Here is a 22282-nt window from a genome sequence, read left to right on the forward strand (position 1 = left end):
GTAGATTCTGGATATTAGCCCTTTGTCAGATAGATAGATTGCAAAAATTTTCTCCCATTCTGTAGGTTGCCTGTTTGGTCTGATGATAGTTTCTTTTGCTGTGCAGAAGCTCTTTAGTTTAGTCAGATGCCATTTGTCAATTTTGGCTTTTATTGCCATTGCTTTTGGTGTTTTCGTCATGAAGTCTTTGCCCATACCTATGTCCTGAATGGTATTGCCTAGGTTTTCTTCTGGGGTTTTTTATGGTTTTAGGTCTCACATCTAAGTCTTTAATCCATTTTAATTTTTTTATAAGGTGTAATGTAAGAAAGGGATCCAGTTTCAGCTTTCTGCATATGCTTAGCCAGTTTTCAAAACACCATTTATTAAATAGGGAATCCTATTTAATAAATTGGATTTCTATTGCTTTTGTCAAGTTCGTCAAAGATCAGATGGTTGTAGATGTGTGGTGTTACTTCTGAAGCCTTTGTTCTGTTCCATTGGTCTATATATCTGGTTTTGGTACCAGTACCATGCTGTTTTTGTTACTGTAGCCTTGTAGTATAGTTTGAAGTCAGGTAGCATGATGCCTCCAGCTTTGTTCTTTTTGCTTAGCATTGTCTTGGCTATGTGGGCTCTTTTTTTGTTCCACATGAAATTTAAAGTAGTTTTTTCCAATTCTGTGAAGAAAGTCAATGGTAGCTTGATGAGGATAGCATTGAATCTATCAATTACCTTGGTCAGTATGGCCATTCTCACAATACTGATTCTTCCTATCCATGAGCATGAAATATTTTTCCATTTGTTTGTGTCCTCTCTTATTTCCTTAAACAGTGGTTTGTAGTTCTGCTTGAAGAGGCCCTTCACATCCCTTGTAAGTTGTATTCCTATGTATTTTATTCTTTGTAGCAACTGTGAATGGGAGTTCATTCATGATTTGGCTCTCTGTCTGTTATTAGTGTATTGGAATGCTTGTGATTTTTGCACATTGATTTTGTATCCTGAGACTTTGCTGAAGTTGCTTATCAGCTTTAGGAGATTTTGAGACGATGGGGTTTTCTTTCTTTTTTTTTTTTTTTTGAGACAGCATCTTGCACTGTCACCCAGGCGGGAGTGCAGTGGCACCATCTCAGCTCACTGCAACCTCCACCTCCCGGCTTCAAGCGATTCTCCTCCCTCAGCCTCCCAAGTAGCTGGGATTATGGGCACCCACCACTATGCCCAGCTAATTTTTTGTATTTTTAGTAGAGACGGGGTTTCACTGGTCTCCAACTCCTGACCTCGTGATCCTCCTGCCTCGGCCTCCCAAAGTGCTGGGATTACAGGTGTGAGCTCCTGCACCTGGCCATGATGGGGCTTTCTAAATATACAATCGTGTCATCTGCAAACAGAGACAATTTGACTTCCTCTTTTCCTAATTGAATACCCTTTATTTCTTTCTCTTGCCTGATTGCCCTGGCCAGAACTTCCAATACCATGTTGAATAAGAGGGGTGAGGAAGGGCATCCTTGTCTTGTGCCAGTTTTCAAAGGCAATGCTTCCAGTTTTTGCCCATTCAGTATGATATTGGCTGTGGGTCTGTCAATAAATAGTTCTTATTATTTTGAGATAGTTCCATCAATGCCAAGTTTATTGAGAGTTTTTAGCATGAAGCGCTGTTGAATTTTGTCAAAGGCCTTTTCTGCATCTATTGAGATAATCATGTGGCTCTGTATATGTGATGGATTACATTTATTGATTTGCATATATTGAGCCAGGCTTGCATCCCAGGGATGAAGCCGACTTGATCGTGGTGGATAAGCTTTTTGATGTGCTGCTGGATACGGTTTGCCAGCATTGAGGATCTTCGCATTGATGTTCATCAGGGATATTGGCCTGAAATTTTCTTTTTTTGTTGTTGTGTCTCTGCCAGGTTTTGGTATTAGGATGATGCTTGCCTCATAAAATGAGTTAGGGAGGATTCCCTCTTTTTCTATTGTTTGGAGTAGTTTCAGAAGGAATGGTACCAGCTCCTCTTTGTAACTCTGGTGGAATTCAGCTGTGAATCTGTCTGGTCCTGGACTTTTTTTGGTTGGTAGGCTATTAATTACTGCCTCAATTACAGAACTTGCTATTGGTCTATTCAGGGATTCAACTTCTTCTTGGTTTAGTCTTGGGAGGCTGTATGTGTCCAGGAATTTATCCATTTTTTCTAGATTTTCTAGTTTATTTGCATAGAGTTGTTTATAGTATTCTCTGATGGTAGTTTGCATTTCTGTGGGATCGGTGGTGATATTCCCTTTATCATTTTTTATTGCATCTATTTGATTCTTCTCTCTTTTCTTCTTTATTAGTCTGGCTAGCAGTCTATCAATTTTGTTGACCTTTTCAAAAAACCAGCTCCTGGATTCATTGATTTTTTTTGAAGGGTTTTTTTGTGTCTCTATCTCCTTCAGTTCTGCTCTGATCTTAGTTATTTCTTGTCTTCTGTTAGCTTTTGAATTTGTTTGTTCTTGCTTCTCCGTTTTTTTTTTTTTTTTTTTTTAGATGGAGTCTCGCTCTGCCGCCCAGCCTGGAGTGCAGTGGCGCAATCTCGGCCAACTGCAAGCTCCACCTGCAGGGTTCACGTCATTCTCCTGCCTCAGCCTCCCGAGTAGCTGGGACTACAGGCACCCGCCACCACGCCCAGCTAATTTTTTTTGCACTTTTAGTAGAGACGGGGTTTCACCATGCTAGCCAGGATGGTCTCAATCTCCTGACCTCGTGATCCGCCCACCTTGGCCTCCCAAAGTGCTAGGATTACAGGCGTGAGCCACCGTGCCTGGACTTCTCTAGTTTTTTTAATTGTGATGTTACAGTGTCGATTTTAGATCTTTCCTGCTTTGTCTTGTGGGCATTTAGTGCTACAGATTTCCCTCTACACACTTCTTTAAATGTGTCCCAGAGATTCTGGTATGTTCTGTGTTTGTTCTCATTGGTTTCAAAGAACATCTTTATTTCTGCTTTCATTTCGGTATTTACCCAGCAGTCATTCAGGAGCAGGTTGTTCAGTTTCCATGTAGTTGTGCGGTTTTGAATGAGTTTCTTAGTCCTGAGTTCTAATTTGATTGCACTGTGGTCTGAGAGACTGTTTGTTATGATTTCCATTCTTTTGCATTTGCTGAGGAGTGTTTTATTTCCAATTATGTGGTCAATTTTAGAATAAGAGTGATGTGTTGCTGAGAAGAATGTATATTCTGTTGATTTGGGGTGGAGAGTCCTGTAGAAGCCTATTAGGTCTGCTTGGTCCAGAGCTGAGTTCAGGTCCTGGATATCCTTGTTAATTTTGTCTTGTTGATCTGTCTAATACTGACAGTGGGGTGTTAAAGTCTCCATTATTGAGTGAGAGTCTAAGTCCCTGTGCAGGTCTCTAAGAGCTTGCTTTATGAATCTGGGTGCTCCCGCATTGAGTGCATATATTTAGGACAGTTAGCTTTTCTTGTTGCGTTGATCCCTTTACCATTATGCAATGCCCTTCTTTGTCTCTTTTGATCTTTGTTGGTTTAAAGTCTGTTTTATCAGAGACTAGGATTTCAACCCCTGCTTTTTTTTGGCCTTCCATTTGCTTGGTAAATCTTCCTCCATCCCTTTATTTTGAGCCTATGTGTGTCTTTGCACATGAGATGGGTCTCCCGAACACAGCACACTGATGGGTCTTAACTCTTTATCCAATTTGCCAGTCTGTGTCTTTTAATTGGGGCATTTAGCCCATTTACACTTAGGGTTAATATTGTTATGTGTAAATCTGATCCTGCCATTTTGATGCTAGCTGGTTATTTTGCCCCTTAGTTGATGCAGTTTCTTCATAGCATCAATGGTCTTTACAATTTGGTATGTTTTTGCAGTGGCTGGTTCTAATTGTTCCTTTCCATGCTTACTGCTTCCTTCAGGAGCTCTTGTAGGGCAGGCCTGGTGGTGACAAAATCTCTCAGCATTTCTTTGTCTGTGAAGGATTTTATTTCTCTGTCCCTTATGAAGCTTAGTTTGGCTGGATATGAAAATTCTGGGTTGAAAATTCTTTAAGAATGTTGCATATTGACACACACTCTCTTCTGGCTTGTAGGGTTTCTGCTGAGAGATCTGCTGTTAGTCTGATGGGCTTCCTTTTGTGGGTAACCGGACTTTCCCTCTGGCTGCCCTCCCTTTTTTCCTTCATTTCAACCTTGGTGAATCTGACGACTATGTGTCTTGGGGTTGCTCTTCTCGAGGAGTATCTTTCTGGTGTTCTCCATATTTCTGAATTTGAATGTTGACCTGCCTTGCTAGGTTGGGGAAGTTCTCCTGGACAATATCCTGAAGAGTGTTTTCCAACTTGGTTCCATTCTCCCCATCACTTTCAGGTACAGCAATCAAACGCAGATTTGGTCTTTTCACATAGTCCAATATTTCTTGGAGGCTTTGTTCATTTCTTTTCACTCTTCTTTCTCTAATTTTGTCTTCTTGCTTTATTTCATTGAGTTGATCTTCAATCTCTGATATCCTTTCTTCCACTTGATCGATTCAGCTATTGGTACTTGGGTATGCTTCACAAAGTGCTTGTGCTGTGTTTTTCAGCTCCGTCAGGTCATTTACGTTCTTCTCTAAACTGGTTATTCTAGTTAGAAATTCCTATAACCTTTTTTCAAGGTTCTTAGCTTCCTTGCATTGGGTTAGAACATGCTCCTTTAGCTTGAAGGAGTTTGTTATTACCCCCCTTCGGAAGCCTACTTCCGTCAATTCGTCAAACTCATTCTCCATCCAGTTTTGTTCCCTTGCTGGTGAGGAGTTGTGATCCTTTGAAGGAGAAGAGGTGTTCTGGTTTTGGGGATTTTCAGCCATTTTGTGATGGTTTCTCCCCATCTTCATGGATTTATCTACGTTTGGTCTTTGAAGTTGGTGACCTTCGGAGGGGGTCTCTGAGTGGATGTCCTTTTTGTTGATGTTGATACTATTCCTTTCTGTTTATTAGTTTTCCTTCTAACAGTCTGGCCCCCTGCTGCAAGTCTGCTGGAGTTTGCTGGAGATCCATTCCAGATCCTGTTTGCCTGGGTATCCCTGGGGGAGGCTGCAGAACCACAAAGATTGCTGCCTATTCCTTCCTCTAGAAGCTTCATCCCAGAGGAGCACCTGCCAGATGCCAGCCAGAGCTCTCCTGTATGAGGTGTCTGTCGGCCCCTACTGGGAGGTGTCTCCCAGTCAGGCTACACGGGTGGTCAGGGACACACTTGAGAAGGGAGGCTGTCCCTTATCAGAGCTCAAACACTGTGCTGAGAGACCCACTGCTCTCTTCAGAGCTGCCAGGTAGGGACATTTAAGTCTGCTGAAGTGGCGCCCACAACCGCCCCTTCCCCCAGGTTCTCTGTCCCAGGGAGGTGGAGGTTTTACCTATAAGTCTCTGACTGGGGCTGCTGCCTTTTTTCAGAGATGCCCTGCCCGGAGAGGAGGGAATCTAGAGAGGCAGTCTGGCGGCAGAGGCCTTGCTGGGCTGTAGTGGGCTCTACCCGGTTTGAACTTCCTGGTGGCTTTGTTTACACTGTGAGGGTAAAATTGCCTACTCAAGCCTCAGCAATGGCGGATGCCCCTCAGAATTACTTTTTACAAGCACCTGTGTTTTATCTCTATTAAAAATAAATTTAGGCCAGGTGTGATGGCTCCATGCCTGTAATCCCAGCACTTTGGGAGGCCGAGGCAGGCAGATCACTTGAGACCAGGAGTTCAAGACCAGACTGGCCAACAGGGCAAAACCCCATCTTTACTAAAAATTCAAAAATTACTCAGGTGTGCTGGGGCAAGACTGTAATCCCAGCTACTTGGGAGGCTGAGGCACAAGAATTGACTGAACCTGGGAGGTGGATGTTGCAGTGAGCCAAGATTGCACCACCGCACTCCGGCCTGGGTGACAGAATGAGACTCTGTCTCAAAAAATAAAATAAAATAAAATAAATTTAAAGTCAACACACCTCATCAAATACACATATATTAAAAGCATACTGTGGTTACAAAGGAAAGACTTCAAACAACATACAAAAATTTATGGAAATCACCGAGGAAGGCAATTTAACAAAGATTACTTTAATAAAAGTTAAAGTTTTACATTTAAAATATTTTGACAGTATATATTTGCATTAGTAAGAAAGACTGAAAGATGATATAGGAAATAAATCAGAATCAAACAAAATACCTTACACCCTCACACATTACACAATTATTTTAATGTACTCAAAGCTTATTTGTGTAAATATCAAAGCCAGGTTTGCTTTATACTTTTTTCCTTTCAAACGGTAGGGAAAAAAAATCACACTGGTTTGAGCTAACTTCAACATTATATAATCTTTATCATTTCTTACTGCTAGTTTCAAAAGAAATAAAGCATCCTGGATGTTTTTTTTTTACACATGGCAGAGTTCTGAAAAGAGGGAGAAAACATCTCCTTTTACCTCTGTTCTGTACTTGCTTTTCATGAACTTGCTTTGAACTTTTAAATTTATCATCCCAATTTTCATTAAAAAGCAAAGTGAATCACCATCTCCTGTACAGAATTAGAGCTATGGATGATGGAAAAATAACCTCCAGGTGAAATGAACACTAGGAGGAGGTGAAAACTCCTACATCCTAAAAAAGATTTGGGAGTTTTTCCCAAGCCAAAAGGAAACATAAAAGCCTAACAAATGGTTTGCATAAAACATGGCAGAAAGTGCACAGATGCTGGTTAGTGTCATCTGAAAAGACTGGGTGAGACAGGTTCATAATTCTTCTCTTTGAAGGAATTATTTTTTTAACTCAACGACCTTCTCATCCAATTATATCTAAAGCTTCCCAGAAATCAAAAGCATGAAGAAAAATCGTAATGGATCTTTCCAGCATTTAAAGATCATCAAAAGCAGTGGTTTCTATTATAGTAACAGGCTTTCCAGGGTTGAAGAAATTAATCTAATGATCACTGTTGCCCAGTGTTTGACATCTACATCAACAAACCGAGCAGAACCCAGAAGCTTGCCTTTTATTCCCTATGAGCTCATTACATCTGATTCATCTCAGGAGTGAGCATCCGAAGGTGGGTGGGACAGGTTTCCACTGGGACCAGAAAGGGCCCATCTCTGCTTATCTCAAGTTTAAAGAATTCCAAAAAGTCATCAGGTTGTAACCTAGGCTTCTTTCCTCTGAAAGAGAACTGAATGAGCTCGATTTACTCTTGACATTTCCAAGGCAGCTCTCTAAACCTAACGAGCCTTTGAACACAGCCCAGCAGCAAAACTGATTATTATAGGGTTATAAAGTCATTCGCAAATATTCACTGACCACCTACTAAGTGTTAAACACTCTGCTAAGGGCTAGGGATTTCAAGGCAAACAAAATCCAGTTGCTCTATCAAATCTGCACAAAATAAAAACAAGATCTGAAAATGTAAAAGCAGTAGTGGACTTCACTGCGTTCCTCTAGTTCAAGATACATCCCTTCCCACCCCCATTCTTTCTCAAATCGTGTTCCCTCTGCCTGGTAGACCCTCTTTCTCTCTTGCTAACTCCTACTCATCCTACAGAACTCAGATTAAATGTCACTTCCTGTCCTGACCCTCCCAGGTTAGATTCCATGCCCCTGTTACATGCTTCTAACAGCACCCTAGTCTTCCTTATTAGAGATGTTTTGCTTCTAACCATAACCGCTTCTCTAATGGTCTGTTCTCCCTGCAATTCTGTGCCACCCACATGGTCAGAATCGCTGTCTGTTTTGTTCTAACCTCCGCCATCCACAGTGCTCAGTATACAGCTGGCACTCAAAAAAAAATTTCTATCTAAAATAATATATGGTCACTGTCTAATAAGCAGAAATAGCCAACTTAAGTTTATTGCTAAGATAAGCAGTTTCTGAACTTCAAGTTATAGTTTCCAACTCTCTGAAACTGCTAACACATATATTAACAGATTTTTTCATTTAAAATGGCTCATTATAAGCTCTGTCCCTCTATAAGCTACAAACTTCAAAGAGCATTATTTAACATATCTTTCAGATATTCAACAATGTTTCATTCTTTTTAATTTTAAACTAAGTAGATTCAAAAGCTTCTTAATCAAAATTAAATCTCCTTCGAAACATTGTCCCCCAAAATAAGAACTGGTATTGAAGTTATATTCACCTTAGAGGGGTCATATCTTCTGAGGGTTTCCAAGAGTTTTGGAATCTGTATTCTTGTCTCTTCTTCACAGAAGAAAATCCAAGATGAATTTCTGCTATATGTTACAGAAAAGCTGACCAAAAGAAACAAGTTTCAGTAATCACTTCTGTAAAATGAGTTAATAATAAGGTTTAAAACTGATCAGTAGGAAGTGAATGAAGGGTACACAAAATGGCATATCTAATTTTTTTCTCTATATTTTTCTTCAGCTTATAGAAAAGCCAGATGCTAATGGTTTGAAAAACAGCTGGAGTTCTTAAAGTTAATTCTCTCCATAACGACACTAATTCAGGGGATAAATAATTTTCAAATATCAACTTGAAGCATTTTATTTTTTAAGAAAAAGCATATATAGGGCAGGGTGCGGTGGCTCATGCCTGTTATCCCAGCACTTTGGGAGGCCGAGGCGGGCGGATCACAAGGTCAACAGATCAAGGCCATCCTGGCCAACATGGTAAAATCTTGTCTCTATTAAAAATAAATTAACTGGGCATGGTGGTGCACGCCTGTAGTCGCAGCTACTCGGGAGGCTGAGGCAGGAAAACTGCTTGAACCCACAAGGCAGAGCTTGCAGTGAGTCAAGATCGCCACTGCACTCCAGCCTGGCGACAGAGCAAGACTCCGTCTCAAAAAAAAAAAGAAAAAGCTATCCATGATTAAAAACCAATCATCAAGAAATTTGGTTAAGGTAGTAATCATAAAAAGTAAAACTTAAATTTACTTCACTTACTGAGGAAAACTACACCCTCTTAATAAAAAGACTAGGGGGCGTAACAGTGTTCAGGTAGGAATGTCAGTCACACGTGGTTAAACAAACGTACTGCGGTAACAACGGAAGTATGGTCCATGCACCTTCTTGTTTAGCCAGCTGATGAAGGAGGAGGACACTGGGGAGCTCCTGAGAAAACAGTGATCAAAGAAAATAAGTATGAATTGACTACTCCAAAAAAAAGTAAAAAAAAAAAAAAAAAGAAAAGAAAAAAGAAAAAAAGAAAAGGCTTGGCTTAAAATGCAGCTATTTCTAGAGACTTGACATGATACTCTTCAAACCACTTCTTTTTCCTCATTTTCTCCAGGAGCTACTGGAAATGAAGTATTTTGGCTGAATCCATGCAACCTCTGCACTCTGCACCACCCACACACCCAAATAGAGCTCAAGACCTACAAGGAGGGTCTTCCGTGACTCGGAGCCAACCTGAAATCTGTGAAGGTGACTTGAAGGGAAGAGCCTGGGGGAAGCAGTCAGGGATAACTCAGAGGCACAGAAGCAGTTTTTTATTTTATATACAACATATGGAACATGTGAAAAGGAAAACCCTTTGGCTAAACTAGAGGATACAATATTTGATCTACCTCATGTGCAAAAATTACTTTTTAAAGTTCTCTAAACACATTAAAACACCCTGATAACAAAAAGTTTTGGTCTAGAAATATAATCCTTAATTACTCAGGCAATAATAGGAATAGCATAATAATGGAATTGACAAATTTATAAGCATAGGAGAAACTAAAATTCAGAAATAAGGCACAACTGTGCTTACATAAATTATGTATACATATATAAAGAGAGATTAATATTTTTAAGGCTACGAGTGTTAGCTTTGAAGTAAAACACTATTCGCTATATTTCAAGTTGTTACAAAAGCCAAAAGTCAAAAATTCCGTATCTCATATGCTTAAACCTCCTCCAACAAACTTTATTATATCCTGTGTTTTATACTAGCTATAAAACTATATTTCTAGTAACCATTACAGACAAAAGAATTCAAGAATAAGTACCTAAGTATCTGAAATATTACTGTACTGATGTGGATTTCACAGCCGTCTTAAAGTTCATAGATATTTATTATTTAAGAAGAGAATAGTCTTTAATGTAAATCTCTGGAATTAAATTTCAAGTAAATCTCATTTATTTTATATAATATTCATTTCAACTTCCATGTACAAATATGAAATGCAAAAAACAGTAATCACAAGTTAAATCAGACAAACAATGTGGTATGTTAGAAAGAGCAAACCTTAAGGCTGAATTAGCAGTTACCCAATATAAATAATTCAGGGCCTTCCTACTGTTACTTCTGAATTATGCAGTAATTTTCATTGTCTTTTTAAAATTCCAGCAAATATATATATTCATGAAAGATTACATAAGAGCAGAAAATCATGTGTAAAGAAACTAATGACGTTACTATTTGCATAAAACTTTGGAATAATTATGGGTAAATGCAAATGTGAGCTAGACAAGAAAAGAAATATAGCAAATTTTTTTTAAGTTTTACATAAAAGTAGCTGAGTTATTATGTATCAATTAAAATTATGATGAAAACTTTATAATAACGGAAATGTCTTTATGTTTAATAGAAAAAAAACCAGACATGATTCCAAGAATAAAACAAAATCCTAGATGAACAGAAACTAGAGGAACCAGAAAGTGAAAATATTTGTGTCAGGATGATAGAACAATGAGATATATGTTTAAAAATCCTTCAATTAAAACATAGCTAAGTTTTTTAAACACTGAAGGAAAATGAATGCACCTCAAAAATTTACTTCCAAACAAGTATTATACTTCCTAGTTACAGGATACATATAATGTAATATCAACAGCTATTAACTGAGAAAAGGCTTCCTTTGATACCTTGACAGTAACCTCAGCAGAAAGGCTACAAGGGCACTTTCCTGGGAGATATTAGAAGACAAGCTTTTTAATAACTCTGCCACAACATAAAATGTGGGAGGCAAAGGTTTAGGTAGTGCAAACAAGGAATCACATCCTAGATTGAAATAAACTCTATGGGTTATCAGTAAATTAAAGTCATTCATAGCTCCATTATATTTGTTTACTAAATCATATACTGGATTTCATATTTGCTTCAGTTTGTGAACCCAAGATCAGTCAAATTTTCTGTCTCTCTGTATCTCCAAATAACAACATTTCAAAAGCTAGCATGCCTTGTTAATAACACTCTCCAAAGGTGAGTACTCAAAAATACAAAGTAGGTGCTACTCTGGCACTCAGAAACCTGCTCTTGATTAACTCTTGATTAAGCCACGGTCATCTTAATTATAAATAAATTTTAATCTACTAATCCACAAAAATGCCAAGAGCTTTTATTCTTGTCATATACATACATATACACACATATATACATATACATATATATATATATGAATGCACACAGAGACCCAAACAGACATAATATTACACTTAGATGTAGTAGCACCTTAAAGGTAATTATCAAAAAGCGTGCAATAAAATTTTCTATCAAATGATCTTATCTCAGTTCCTACCACTTAGGATTATAATAATTTATGTTCCATCTATCGCCATCACAAGATTTAGACCTCCTTAGAGGTAGTGTCACTAAATGATACCATTTTTAGATTCAAAGCAAGTTTTTATTTTTATTTTTGGAGATAGAGTTTCGCTCTTGTCACCCAGGCTGTAGTGCAATGGCGCAATCTCAGCTCACTGCAACCTCTGCCTCCCAGGTTCAAGTGATTCTCTTGCCTCAGCCTCCCGAGTAACTGGGATTACAGGGGTGCACCACTATGCCTGGCTAATTTTTGTGTTATTAATAGAGACAGGGTTTCACCATGTTGGCCAGGCTGGTCTCGAACTCCTGATTTCAGGTGATCCACCCGCCTCAGCCTCCCAAAGTGCTAGGATTACAGGCATGAGCCACCGTGCCCCGTCTCAAAGCAAGTTTTTAAATAAGTAACTGGATGAATAACTAAAAAATAGTTTTCAAATTAAAATTCAAGGGGAAAATAAGAAAATGTTATATCAACGTTACCAAGAGCTGTCTGGAATAAAGACATAGTAAAGGCATTCATGCATGCAACAACTGTCATCAATCTAAATGATGCCTAATCATGCTACTATTTCAAACCTAAAAGGTAATTCAAAATTCTCTCGATAATGAGATAATGCCATAACAGGCAGGCATAAAGGAGCTAAAAATACAAATGATCAAATATGGATAAATGACAGAAAAAGGAAAGAAAATGAAAAGGTTGATTGCAGTAATTTAAACTTTCATGTCAACTCTATTTATCTCTTTGAATTAAAGTCTGCCTTTATCAGCATCCACTGGTATCATAATCACTTTGAAGACAGAAAGCCTAGTGAACTTTCAGTCGGTACTTCCTTGGAACATATTTGTTATCAAGGCATGAATTCATATTTAAAGCAGCTAATAATTATTGAGAGCAAACAAATTTAAAACCAACATTCTAATTCATTAGTTGGTTCTTATACATATTCATCATCCTCATTTGGGAAAGGAGTTTGATTCCAATATCACAGCTGAGTATTCTCACAATATTTTTAGAATGGAGAAGGGCCATTATTCTTGACATGGAGGGGAAATCATTAAAAATTTATATGTAGAAATATTAATAGTATGAATGAAAAAGCTAACATTTGAACATGGATTAAAATAGATGAATATATAAAATATCATAAATAACCTTAATTATTCAGCAGATTTGGTTTTGAACCATTTTAGTTATTCTGCGTGTCTGGAAATAATTCAACAATTAAACTACATGCTGCTGGTCTTTCCCTTGTCAACAGACTATTTGCCAGTATTTGTCATTTGTCCTTAATTTAACCTCTAAACCTAGAAGTACATGGGTTTATGGTCTCATTCAGTTTTATTATCCAGACTACATGCTAAATTAGAAAGTAAGATCAGCACACTGGTTCAGTATTAGGCAAAGGTTCTAAAAAATTGAACTTTTAAGACTGATTCCATTTCAACTGTATGTCTAAATTCCACCTATTACATCATTCTGAGGCACTGAACTGAGCTTTTAAGACAACAAATAAATTATGGTGAAAATTAACATCTGTTTATTGTTACAATTTCTTCTGTAAGAGGTAGGTATGTCTTATGAGGATAACAGAGATCTGTAATATGCTATTTGCAACATGTATTAGACAGATTTACTAGCCTTTAGAAATCCAGTATTCATTTATGGCCCCCAGCAGATTATATGTGATGTTATAATAACATACCTTCTAGGAATCTGAGTCTGTATTACAAAAAAAAGAAAAGATTTCTCTAGATATCTGTCTTATTAAATGTCCTTTCCTAACAAGATAAAATACTACCTCATTATTTAGAAATTTTTATTTTTATGAACAATTTACTTTGAAATGCATTACTCTGTCCATTTTATAGCTCATATAAATCTATTTTAACTAATAATTCATTCACTCACAAAAGGCTGTAAAGCTCAGTATTTAAGGATCTGATTTTTGGAGCCAAATTCCTTCCTCTGAATCCTGGCTCCATTTCTCCTGAGCCATGCAACTTGAGTGAGTTTCTTATCCTAGTTGTGGCTCTGCTACCTCATTCTCTCATGTGAGATGACAACAGCAAAGGGGAGCAAGTGAGTTAATACATGCCAGGCACTTGGCATGTGGTAAGCATGTGATGACTATTAACAATATCATCAATTTTGCAGTAATTTTTGAGCAACTACTATGTACCAGTTACTGTTCTAGGAATACAGTAAACAGCTGTGATAAGACAGGCAGAGTCGCTGCCCTCTTGGATCTCATGTTCTCATGAGGGAGACAGGCAACAAGCAAATAAATCTACAATATAATGTCAGGGATAGAAGCCGTAAGAACAGAGCCATATGAAGAGACAGACTGAACAGGACACTGTTTACCTATCAACACGGCTCTGCTGCACGAGGGATCATGGCCCCACCTGAGAGTCAGGAGGCAGCAAGGCAGAGAGAATAGGCTTTGGATCCCCTCAGAACTGAGGTATAGGACTGACTCCACTATTTTATTAATCTCTCTAAGCCTCAGTTTCCTCTCTGCAAAATGGCAAGAATAACAGCAGCTAATTCATAGAGTTAAATGAGCTGATGCTTGAAAACAGCATAGCATAGTGTACCAATATGAGCACTAAATTAAATAACGATGACAATGGGCACTCAAAAAAAGCTACAGTAACTACTGTAGTTTCCACCTCTCTCTACTCCAAACCCTGGGCCCATAAACTAGATGTCTCACTAATCCCTCAAACTCCACGTTTCCAAAAATGAACTCATCATCTTAGCTGAGAGTAGCTCATCCTCTTTTCTTCATCCATTCCCTAATATCCAGTGACACCCACGATGTATTGCCTCCTCCAGTGACAGTCCTCAAGCTGCCCAAGACAGGAGTCTACCAAACTCTTACTACATTTCTTCAAGGCTTAGTTCAAATGCCATAAAAAAGCCTTTACTTGCATTTCCAGATGGGGTCACAGCTTTCCTTGCCTATGTTCTCAGGGGGCCATGTTTGTACTGATTCATACAGCAATTCAACCAGTGGAATGACCTGCTCTCCCCATTAGAATGAGCCTCCTGGAGGGCAGGTGCCATTTCCAGCAATAGGCACTGGGCATGGCACAGTCTACAGTGACCTACACCCTGGAGAGGCCATCCCTGCTGGGCATCACACACCACTGGCACCATGCTCATGGAGCCCCCACCTCCTCTGCACACTTGCATGTGCTGGCTTTGCACTTGGCCTCCACTGTCACCACTAGACACCCAGAGGAGGGAGGTTTAAAGCTACCTGCTTCTTGGGGTCTCCAGCTCCATACTCTTCCAACATGCCATGCTGGAAGGGAGGCCCACCCTCCCCTGAGCTTGGGAAGCCCAAGCACCTGGCCTCCATCTGCCTTAATAGGCTGAGCCTCAGCTCCCTCCAAACACAGGGTGTAGACTTCTCCAGGAGGCAAAGGAGTTCAAATGCTGGGCAACCAAAGAGAGACAAAGGGTCACGACACAGCCTTCCAAATAGTGTGAAGATTTCATTACTGTTGAGCAACTTGGCCTTGAATCTCAATGTTCTATTTCCTGTGATGCATGAAGTTCTATATAAAGACACATGTATAAAAGATGTTTCTAAGAATGCTAGTTGTATATGTGAAAAAGGACAGTATTATTTAAGTGAGAGAATGTGTATAAAAAAAAATTCTGTTTTCTCCTAGAGCATCCTGTCCAGGCTGTTGCCCAAAGCAAGTATTCAATCAATATTTGTTGAATGAATGGGTCGATAAATTTGCATTCAACAGCAATGTAATAGTCTCGAATTTAATAAATAAAAATACAATTAATGCCTATCAATTTCTAGAAATAAAATTAACTTTCAGTAAACTATTAAGCATCCAACTCCTTTCACTTCAAAAGAAAAGTTTAATGATACATGGCATCAAAAAGCTGAGGCAATAAATCACACTCATGACTCTCAAAGTTAACCTTTTAATGAAGTAACTCACAGAGTCTCCCTGCGAATAAAAAAAAATTCTAAAATTAGAAAACGCCAGGCCATCTTTCTCAAGCTTCTTTACACTAATCTATGAAAGGCTTTGCTAGCTCTCCTGGCTTAACAGATGAAAATCAGGTGTTTTTATTTTTTTATTTTTATTTTTTAAACTAACGAGGCAAGGGCCTAACTCTTTTCAAGAAAAATAGTGATTTCCAATATTTTCTGCAAACAGCAGAAAAAAAAATAATTTGTAAGGTTGAGATTATGCCAGGTTTTAAATAAAGGGTTTATAGTCTCACCACAAAAGGCTACAAAATTAGAAGTGTCGGTTCTCTTCAAAAGCTATATAGTTCGGGGTGGAGAGAGTATAGAGGTCTCTAAGCAGCTAGGTTAGCTCCATTTGGTCTAATGCAGAAAATGTAATCCAACCTATGACCTCCCCATCTCTGCCCCCAATAATGAAACCCTTTTAAGCATCCTGACCTCTTATTTTTTGGGGGGGGGCGGCAGTGTTCGCATGTTGCCTTGCCTGGAACCATAATTTATCTCTGGTTCTGCCTATTTCTCAGCTCCTGCCTTAATTCTAAGCACTGTCCTACTCCTCTCCCCAAATATTCCTTCTACAGTGGCTTACTTCTCTGCTCCCCATCCAAAGTGATTCCCTGGGCAAGCACGACCTTGGCCTTGTGCTGAGGTTAAAGTTCCTACTTTAGTGTCTTCAAATGGTGCCCAGATCCTTGCTTTACTAGAACCTACTGAAAGCAATGCAATTATGCTTTATCTTCTCTCCTTCATTGTTTCCAATTTAATCTTACGTAAAGTTCCTCTGGAGAACAATAATGGTTTTAGACAGGTGTTAATATGCTTTTGAAACTACAGGAAAGATTATCTCAGCATGGGATCCCCTTGGTGGCTAGACCCCAGGTTCCAGAATAAAAAAAAAAAAAAAAAGACTCAGGTGACAGCTTTTCCATCACAACATAAATTCAAGATACTTAACAGTATCATCTCTAGAGCCTGAGCTGTTTGCTCTTCTGTTTCATGTAACAAACAAAATATTTAATATAAGAATTTTTACACCAGTATCCACTCCAGAAGGAATTTTAAGTCAAAAAAAACAGAAGTCAAATCATAATTGACACAGATGCTGTGCACACAATAGGCATCTGAACAAAATAAACTCAGGCAGGTGATTTATTAGATCATTGCACAAACTCTCCTTATGGGTTTCTGTCTCACCTCCACTTTGCTTTTTGTTCGCGTACCTCTTTAAATAGTCAATCTTGATCACTTCACATTACCCTTCCACCTATGACACAGGGAGGAAAAAAACAGGGAAAAAAATAGCTCTTCTTCAAACTCTGTATTCTTCTATGTGCAGATCTGCATTTAGGAAGCCATAGTCATCAGCCACATCCCCACTCTCACCAACCCTCCTTTCCATTCACTGCAATCTACAAAGATCACGTTCCACTCCCAACACACACTTTACCCATCCCACAAACTGTTCCCTTACAAATTCCAGTTCCTACTTGGAATCCCAAAAGTAGACCTTCTGGCAATTCATGTCTTCATCTTCCAGAACTATGTTCTAAACCTATGTCCTCCAGCTAATTTTCCCTGTCTTTCCTAAGTGATTTCACAAAAGTCTTCCCTCATTCTCCGCTCAGGCTTCACATGCACAATTAGCACAGCGTCAACTCAAACTTTTTACATATTGCTACACAGCTTCAAACACGTATCATCATTCTCAAGGCCCCCATGTGTCTACAGATGTCTTTTTGCAGTCAAAAATGACTAATATAACCATAGATGCTCAATATTTGTTGAGTCAATTTTTTTTTCTTTTGAGATGGGGTCTTGCTATGTTGCCCAAGGTGGTCTCAAACTCTTAGGTTCATGCAATCCTCCTACCTCAGCCTCCTGAGTAGGTGGGACTACAGGTGCGCCTGGCCTATTGAGTAGATTCTTTAAAACACTGATTCTGTACTTACAATTTCTGCTTAATGATATACTCACTTACATTATGAAATAGTTACCATCTACTTTATAAAAACGAGAATACACATTCTACTAAATTCCTTTCTAATCCTTTGTGACAGAGCAACTCAGAATGATACTCTGCACATAGAATAGAACCTGATGAAGTCAGCTGAGTTATAGATTGGAAAGAACATATAATTATCAACTTCAGCACCATTATAACCGCATGATAAGCTTCAAAACTGGAGATGGAAATGACCACTTACAATGACCCTTGTTGTAGAAAACAAGGGAAACAGTTTAACTCTTCTACTAACAACTCCGCGTACAGTATTAAATGTCAGATAAAAAGTTAGTTTAGGCCCTTTCTTTTTAGATTCATGCTGTAATGATGAAAAATGTTTGCATTTTTAATAAGGCTGCATTTTAGCACCTTGAGGCTAAACAGGCATAGGTAATGACTTACCTAAGCAAACAGAATAGCTGGAAACAGATGCATAATCACAGAAGTCATTAAATTTTTGCACCTTAATTTTTTGGCAGACTTTGTAGTCAAGTGCAATCTGACAGAGTAATGACTAAACAGCAGTTCTAGACATCTGGTATTGTGGGAGGCATATATATTTTGAGCTATCAGATAAATATTCAAACGATAAAACTTACTGCTGACTTCTGCCTCACCAAGCAACTTTTACGAATGTTCATGGTGGGCAAACTAATGAAGAAACCAAAATTGCAACCTTCATGCTTCATAGTTGGGGTCCCAGGTGACATGAGGGTCCCAGACAGCCGGTCCCTTACAGGCACGGTGCATACCTGCCACACCAAGCTGCTGAGACACCCCTTTGAGGAGCCAGCCTGCTCCCACCACAGCACTGGGACGCCGACAACTTCTGCCTCTTAGTTTTTCCCTTTCTCAGCTCCCATAGCTGACGGAGTCACCAGTTCTTTCTTGAGCATGTCCATTTCTTAAAACAGCCTCCAGTAGACGGGGTACGGTGGCTCACACCTGTAATCCCAGCACTTTAGGAGGCCAAGGCGGTTGGGTCACCTGAGGTCAGGAGTTCGAGAGCAGCCTGGCCAACATGGTGAAACACGGTCTCAACTAAAAATACAAAAAATCAGCCAGGCGTGGTAGCAGGCACTGTAACTCCAGTTACTCTGGAGGCTGAGGCAGGCGAATCACTTGAACCCAAAAAGCAGAGGTTGCAGTGAGCTGAGATCGCACCACTGCACTCCAGCCTGGGAAACAGAAGCGAAACTCCATCGAAAAAAAAAAAAAAACAGCCTCCAGCTAAGTTTTAACTAAGGAGCCCTCCTGCCTCTTTAAAGTGACTTTGCCTCCCTATGCTTTGTGAATTTCAGCATTTAATTCTCAGAAGTTGATCTTATTTCTCTATTTTCATTTAGTTCCAGGTTAAGTTATCTCATCATTGCCCCCTAAGTATTGTCTACAGACCCTACATTAGCTGTCAGCCATTCTTGTTCTTGGATCTCTCTTTTTTTTTTTTTGAGACGGAGTCTCGCTCTGTTGCCCAGGCCGTAGTGAAGTGGTGCGATCTCGGGTCACTGCAACCTCTGCCTCCTAGGTCCAGGCAACTCTCCTGCCTCTGCCTCCAGAGTAGCTGGGATTATAGGAGCCGGCCACCACGACCAGCTAATTTTTGTATTTTTGTATAGACAGGGTTTCACCATGTTGGCCAGGCTGGTCGTGAACTCCAGACCTCAGGTGATCCGCCCACCTTGGCCTCCCAAGGTGCTGGGATTACAGGCGTGAACCACCACACTTGGCCCCATTCATGGATCTCTAAAGTGCTATTCATGGAATAAAGTCAACTTTTAATCACACATGTGACATAAAAAAACTCTGTAAAAGAAAAAATGATCCAGAATCAAGTATAATTGCAAACCCTAAAATCTTTCTGGACAGTTCAACTTCCAAAAGATTTGTTAATCCAAAAATGAAATTACCTAAGCTATAACAGCTCACTCTGGATCTTGTGAGCAAATTAAAGTTTTGTCATAACTACTTGGGTGCTCTTAGCTGGCTTCATCCAAGCAAAGAATTTCAGAACAATAAGACCTTCTTATAATTAAAGGGAAGCTTCCTTATTGCTTTAGTCTAGGCTCTACTTACTATCACAGAAATTAAATGCTGGGGGTGATGGGGGTGCATTGCCTAACGATATTGGTTAATTACATGCCTTTAAATGTAAAACCAACGTTGCCACCTAGTGGCAATCTAAGTCCCTTACTCAACAGGTTGCCTAAACAGAAAACTGCAAATAAAGGACAATAAAAATTAAGTATAAGCGTGATAAAGCTAAACAGATGCACAGAATAAAGCACTAAAAAGTCAAATACTTTAAAGAAATGTATCTATTTCCTAAGCTTCAAAAGCTAAGGACAACGAATCAATGGAAATACAGGTTCTAATGCTGTGTGTGTTTGGCAATCCACTACGTGCTATGGGGGATGCAAAGAGGAGTAGGGAACAGCTCCCACCTCCCTCTGGAGCCTGAAGGCAGAACAGATACACTGAAGGACAAAGTACACCTTGGGGGTGCATACGTGAAATGCCAAATGAGCATCCGAGGAAATAGGTGTCTACAGATGAAAATGTCCATCACAGTGGACTGAGGTTACCTGCAACAACAGAGTCTGTCATAAATCCTGAAGGCATCAGTAAGTGACAGAAGCCAGTCGCAAAAGGACAAATACTCTTTGAGAGATCCAGAAAAATTAAATTCATAGAAACAGCAAGTAGAATGGTGGTAGCCGGGGGCTGGGGAGGGAGGAATGGGGAGTTGTTCAATGCGTACAGATTTTAGTTTCACAAGATAAAAAAGTTCTGGAGATCCGTTGCACAACATGATTCCACTTGACACTGCTGAGTTGTACACTTAAGATGTGCATTTGTTTTTTATCACAATTAAAAGATAATAACAGCGGCGGTGCCAGCAACAACAAAGCACACTGAGTGGGATGCATCCTGAGGTCAGTGCGCAGGCCGCAGTCCCAATTAGTCAGGCAGTCTGAGACCAGCCTCTCTGAGGCCTCTCCAGAGAATGTCGCATTACTGATGGCAATTTGACGGGCCAGTCCTCAGGCAACCAGCATCCCACACCGCCCCTCTTCTCTGTATCCCTTCGTATGGCCCTTCAGTCTGCTCTGACTCTGCCCAGCCCCTACACACTGGTCTTCCCCCAGGGCCCATGGCTTCCCCTGGAAGCAGCACCTTCAAGCTTCCAGCCACTACCTATGTATGTTGCTGACTCTCAAATCTACCATCTTCTGGCCAAATCTCTCTCCTGAGCGTAAAACAAATATCCAGCCTCCAGCTGCTCATACCCTCACTTCAGATATGACACCCAAAGTCATCATCACCCTCTAAACCTGAGAACCTGTCCTCAATCTCACTCAGCAGCCCCACATCATCTGAGTCCCAGCTGGGATCGTCCCTGCCATTCTCTCCAGCCTGGGTCCATCTCCCACCATGCTGGCCCTGCAGCACCCCTACACCACCCCCGGCCAGATCCATGGCCCTGTCCCCAGCCTAGGGCTTCTCAAACTGCTGTGGTGGAGGGCACGCAGCAGTCTGCAACCTGCCCTGTGCAGCATGGCCCAAGACTAGTCCCATGACCTTAGAATGAGGTTCCTCGCCCAGTCCTGGCTCTCTTAATGCCATTCTCCCTAAGGCCACCAGGGGATGGTTTTAAAACACAAACTCTACCAGGTCTACTCCCTAACGGCACTCCCTGGTAGTAATCCTCAACCAAGGGGCACTTTTAATTGTAATAGTGACCAGGGTCACTGCTACATGTATTGCCAGAGACGAGAGATGCTAAACACCTTGTATACCAAAGACGTACACCTCAGAATACCAGGAGGGCCCTCAGAGAAGCCCCCAGAGAAGCCTGGCTCCCCAGAGGACATACAATTCTGCGTGACCATATTCCCTCCTGACTTCCCAGGCCTGTGGCCCACACTACCACCCCCCATCTGCTGGCCGCAGGACAGCATCACAGCCCACACACCTTTGCTTCCACCTCTCACCTGGCCACCTTACCTGCTGTCCTTACCCAGAAAGCCCTCCCCTCCCACCTCAGCCTCAACCTAGCTAGTGCCTAATAGGTAGGCTCAGTTCCAGGCTCAGCACTTTCAGAAATCCCTCCTTGAGCATCACATCCCCTCCTCAGCTCCCCTGCCCCACCTCACCATGGTAGGGGCCCTCCTTTGTGTCCCAAGTACCCTTCTATCACTGCTCTTCCACCTTGCTTGAAAACTGCCTGCTTGGCCAGGCACGGTGGCTCACGCCTGTAATCCCAGCACTTTGGGAGGCCGAGGCAGGAGGATCATGAGGTCAGGAGATCAAGACCATCCTAGCTAACACGGTGAAACCCCATCTCTACTAAAAATACAAAAAAAAAAATAGCCAGGCGTGGTGGCGGGCACCTGTAGTCCCAGCTACTCAGGAGGCTGAGGCAGGAGAATGGCATGAACCTGGGAGGCGGGGCTTGCAGTGAGCTGAGATCACGCCACTGCACTCCAGCCTGGGCGACAGAGTGAGACTCTGTGTCAAAAAAAAAAAGAAAAGAAAAGAAAAAAAAAAAAGAAAAACTGCCTGCTGATGGCCCTTCTCCTCTCTGGGACTGTGCATTCTTCAAGTACCAAGACTATGTCTTGTTGATCTTTGTATCCCCAGTACTTTGCCCACAGTATGTCTTCAAATAGCAAAAGAATGAATGAGAGGTTCATAGATAAATTCTGTAGACTAAGTGAGTCCTTGATATGAAAACAAAATCCTGACTTTGGCAGAGACATCGATTTGTCCCTCTGTATCCAAGCTCCCTTTCCCTTCTAAAGAT

General features: G+C 40.5%; 1 protein-coding gene across 2 annotated transcripts in view; it reads right to left on the reverse strand.

The window, feature by feature from the left end:
- The window catches only part of B3GLCT (beta 3-glucosyltransferase), a 127918-nt gene that overhangs the window by 69720 nt on the left and 35916 nt on the right, over positions 1–22282 (reverse strand). For both annotated transcript variants that reach the window (XM_003270246.4, XM_030818561.1), the window contains exons 5-6: positions 8971–9047; positions 8111–8222 (exon numbers count right to left, since the gene is read on the reverse strand). In XM_003270246.4, the coding sequence (XP_003270294.2) occupies positions 8111–8222; positions 8971–9047 (189 nt within the window). The remainder of the gene's footprint in view (positions 1–8110; positions 8223–8970; positions 9048–22282) is intronic.

This window comes from Nomascus leucogenys, chromosome 9 (assembly GCF_006542625.1).
Source record: "Nomascus leucogenys isolate Asia chromosome 9, Asia_NLE_v1, whole genome shotgun sequence".
NCBI lineage: Eukaryota > Metazoa > Chordata > Mammalia > Primates > Hylobatidae > Nomascus > Nomascus leucogenys.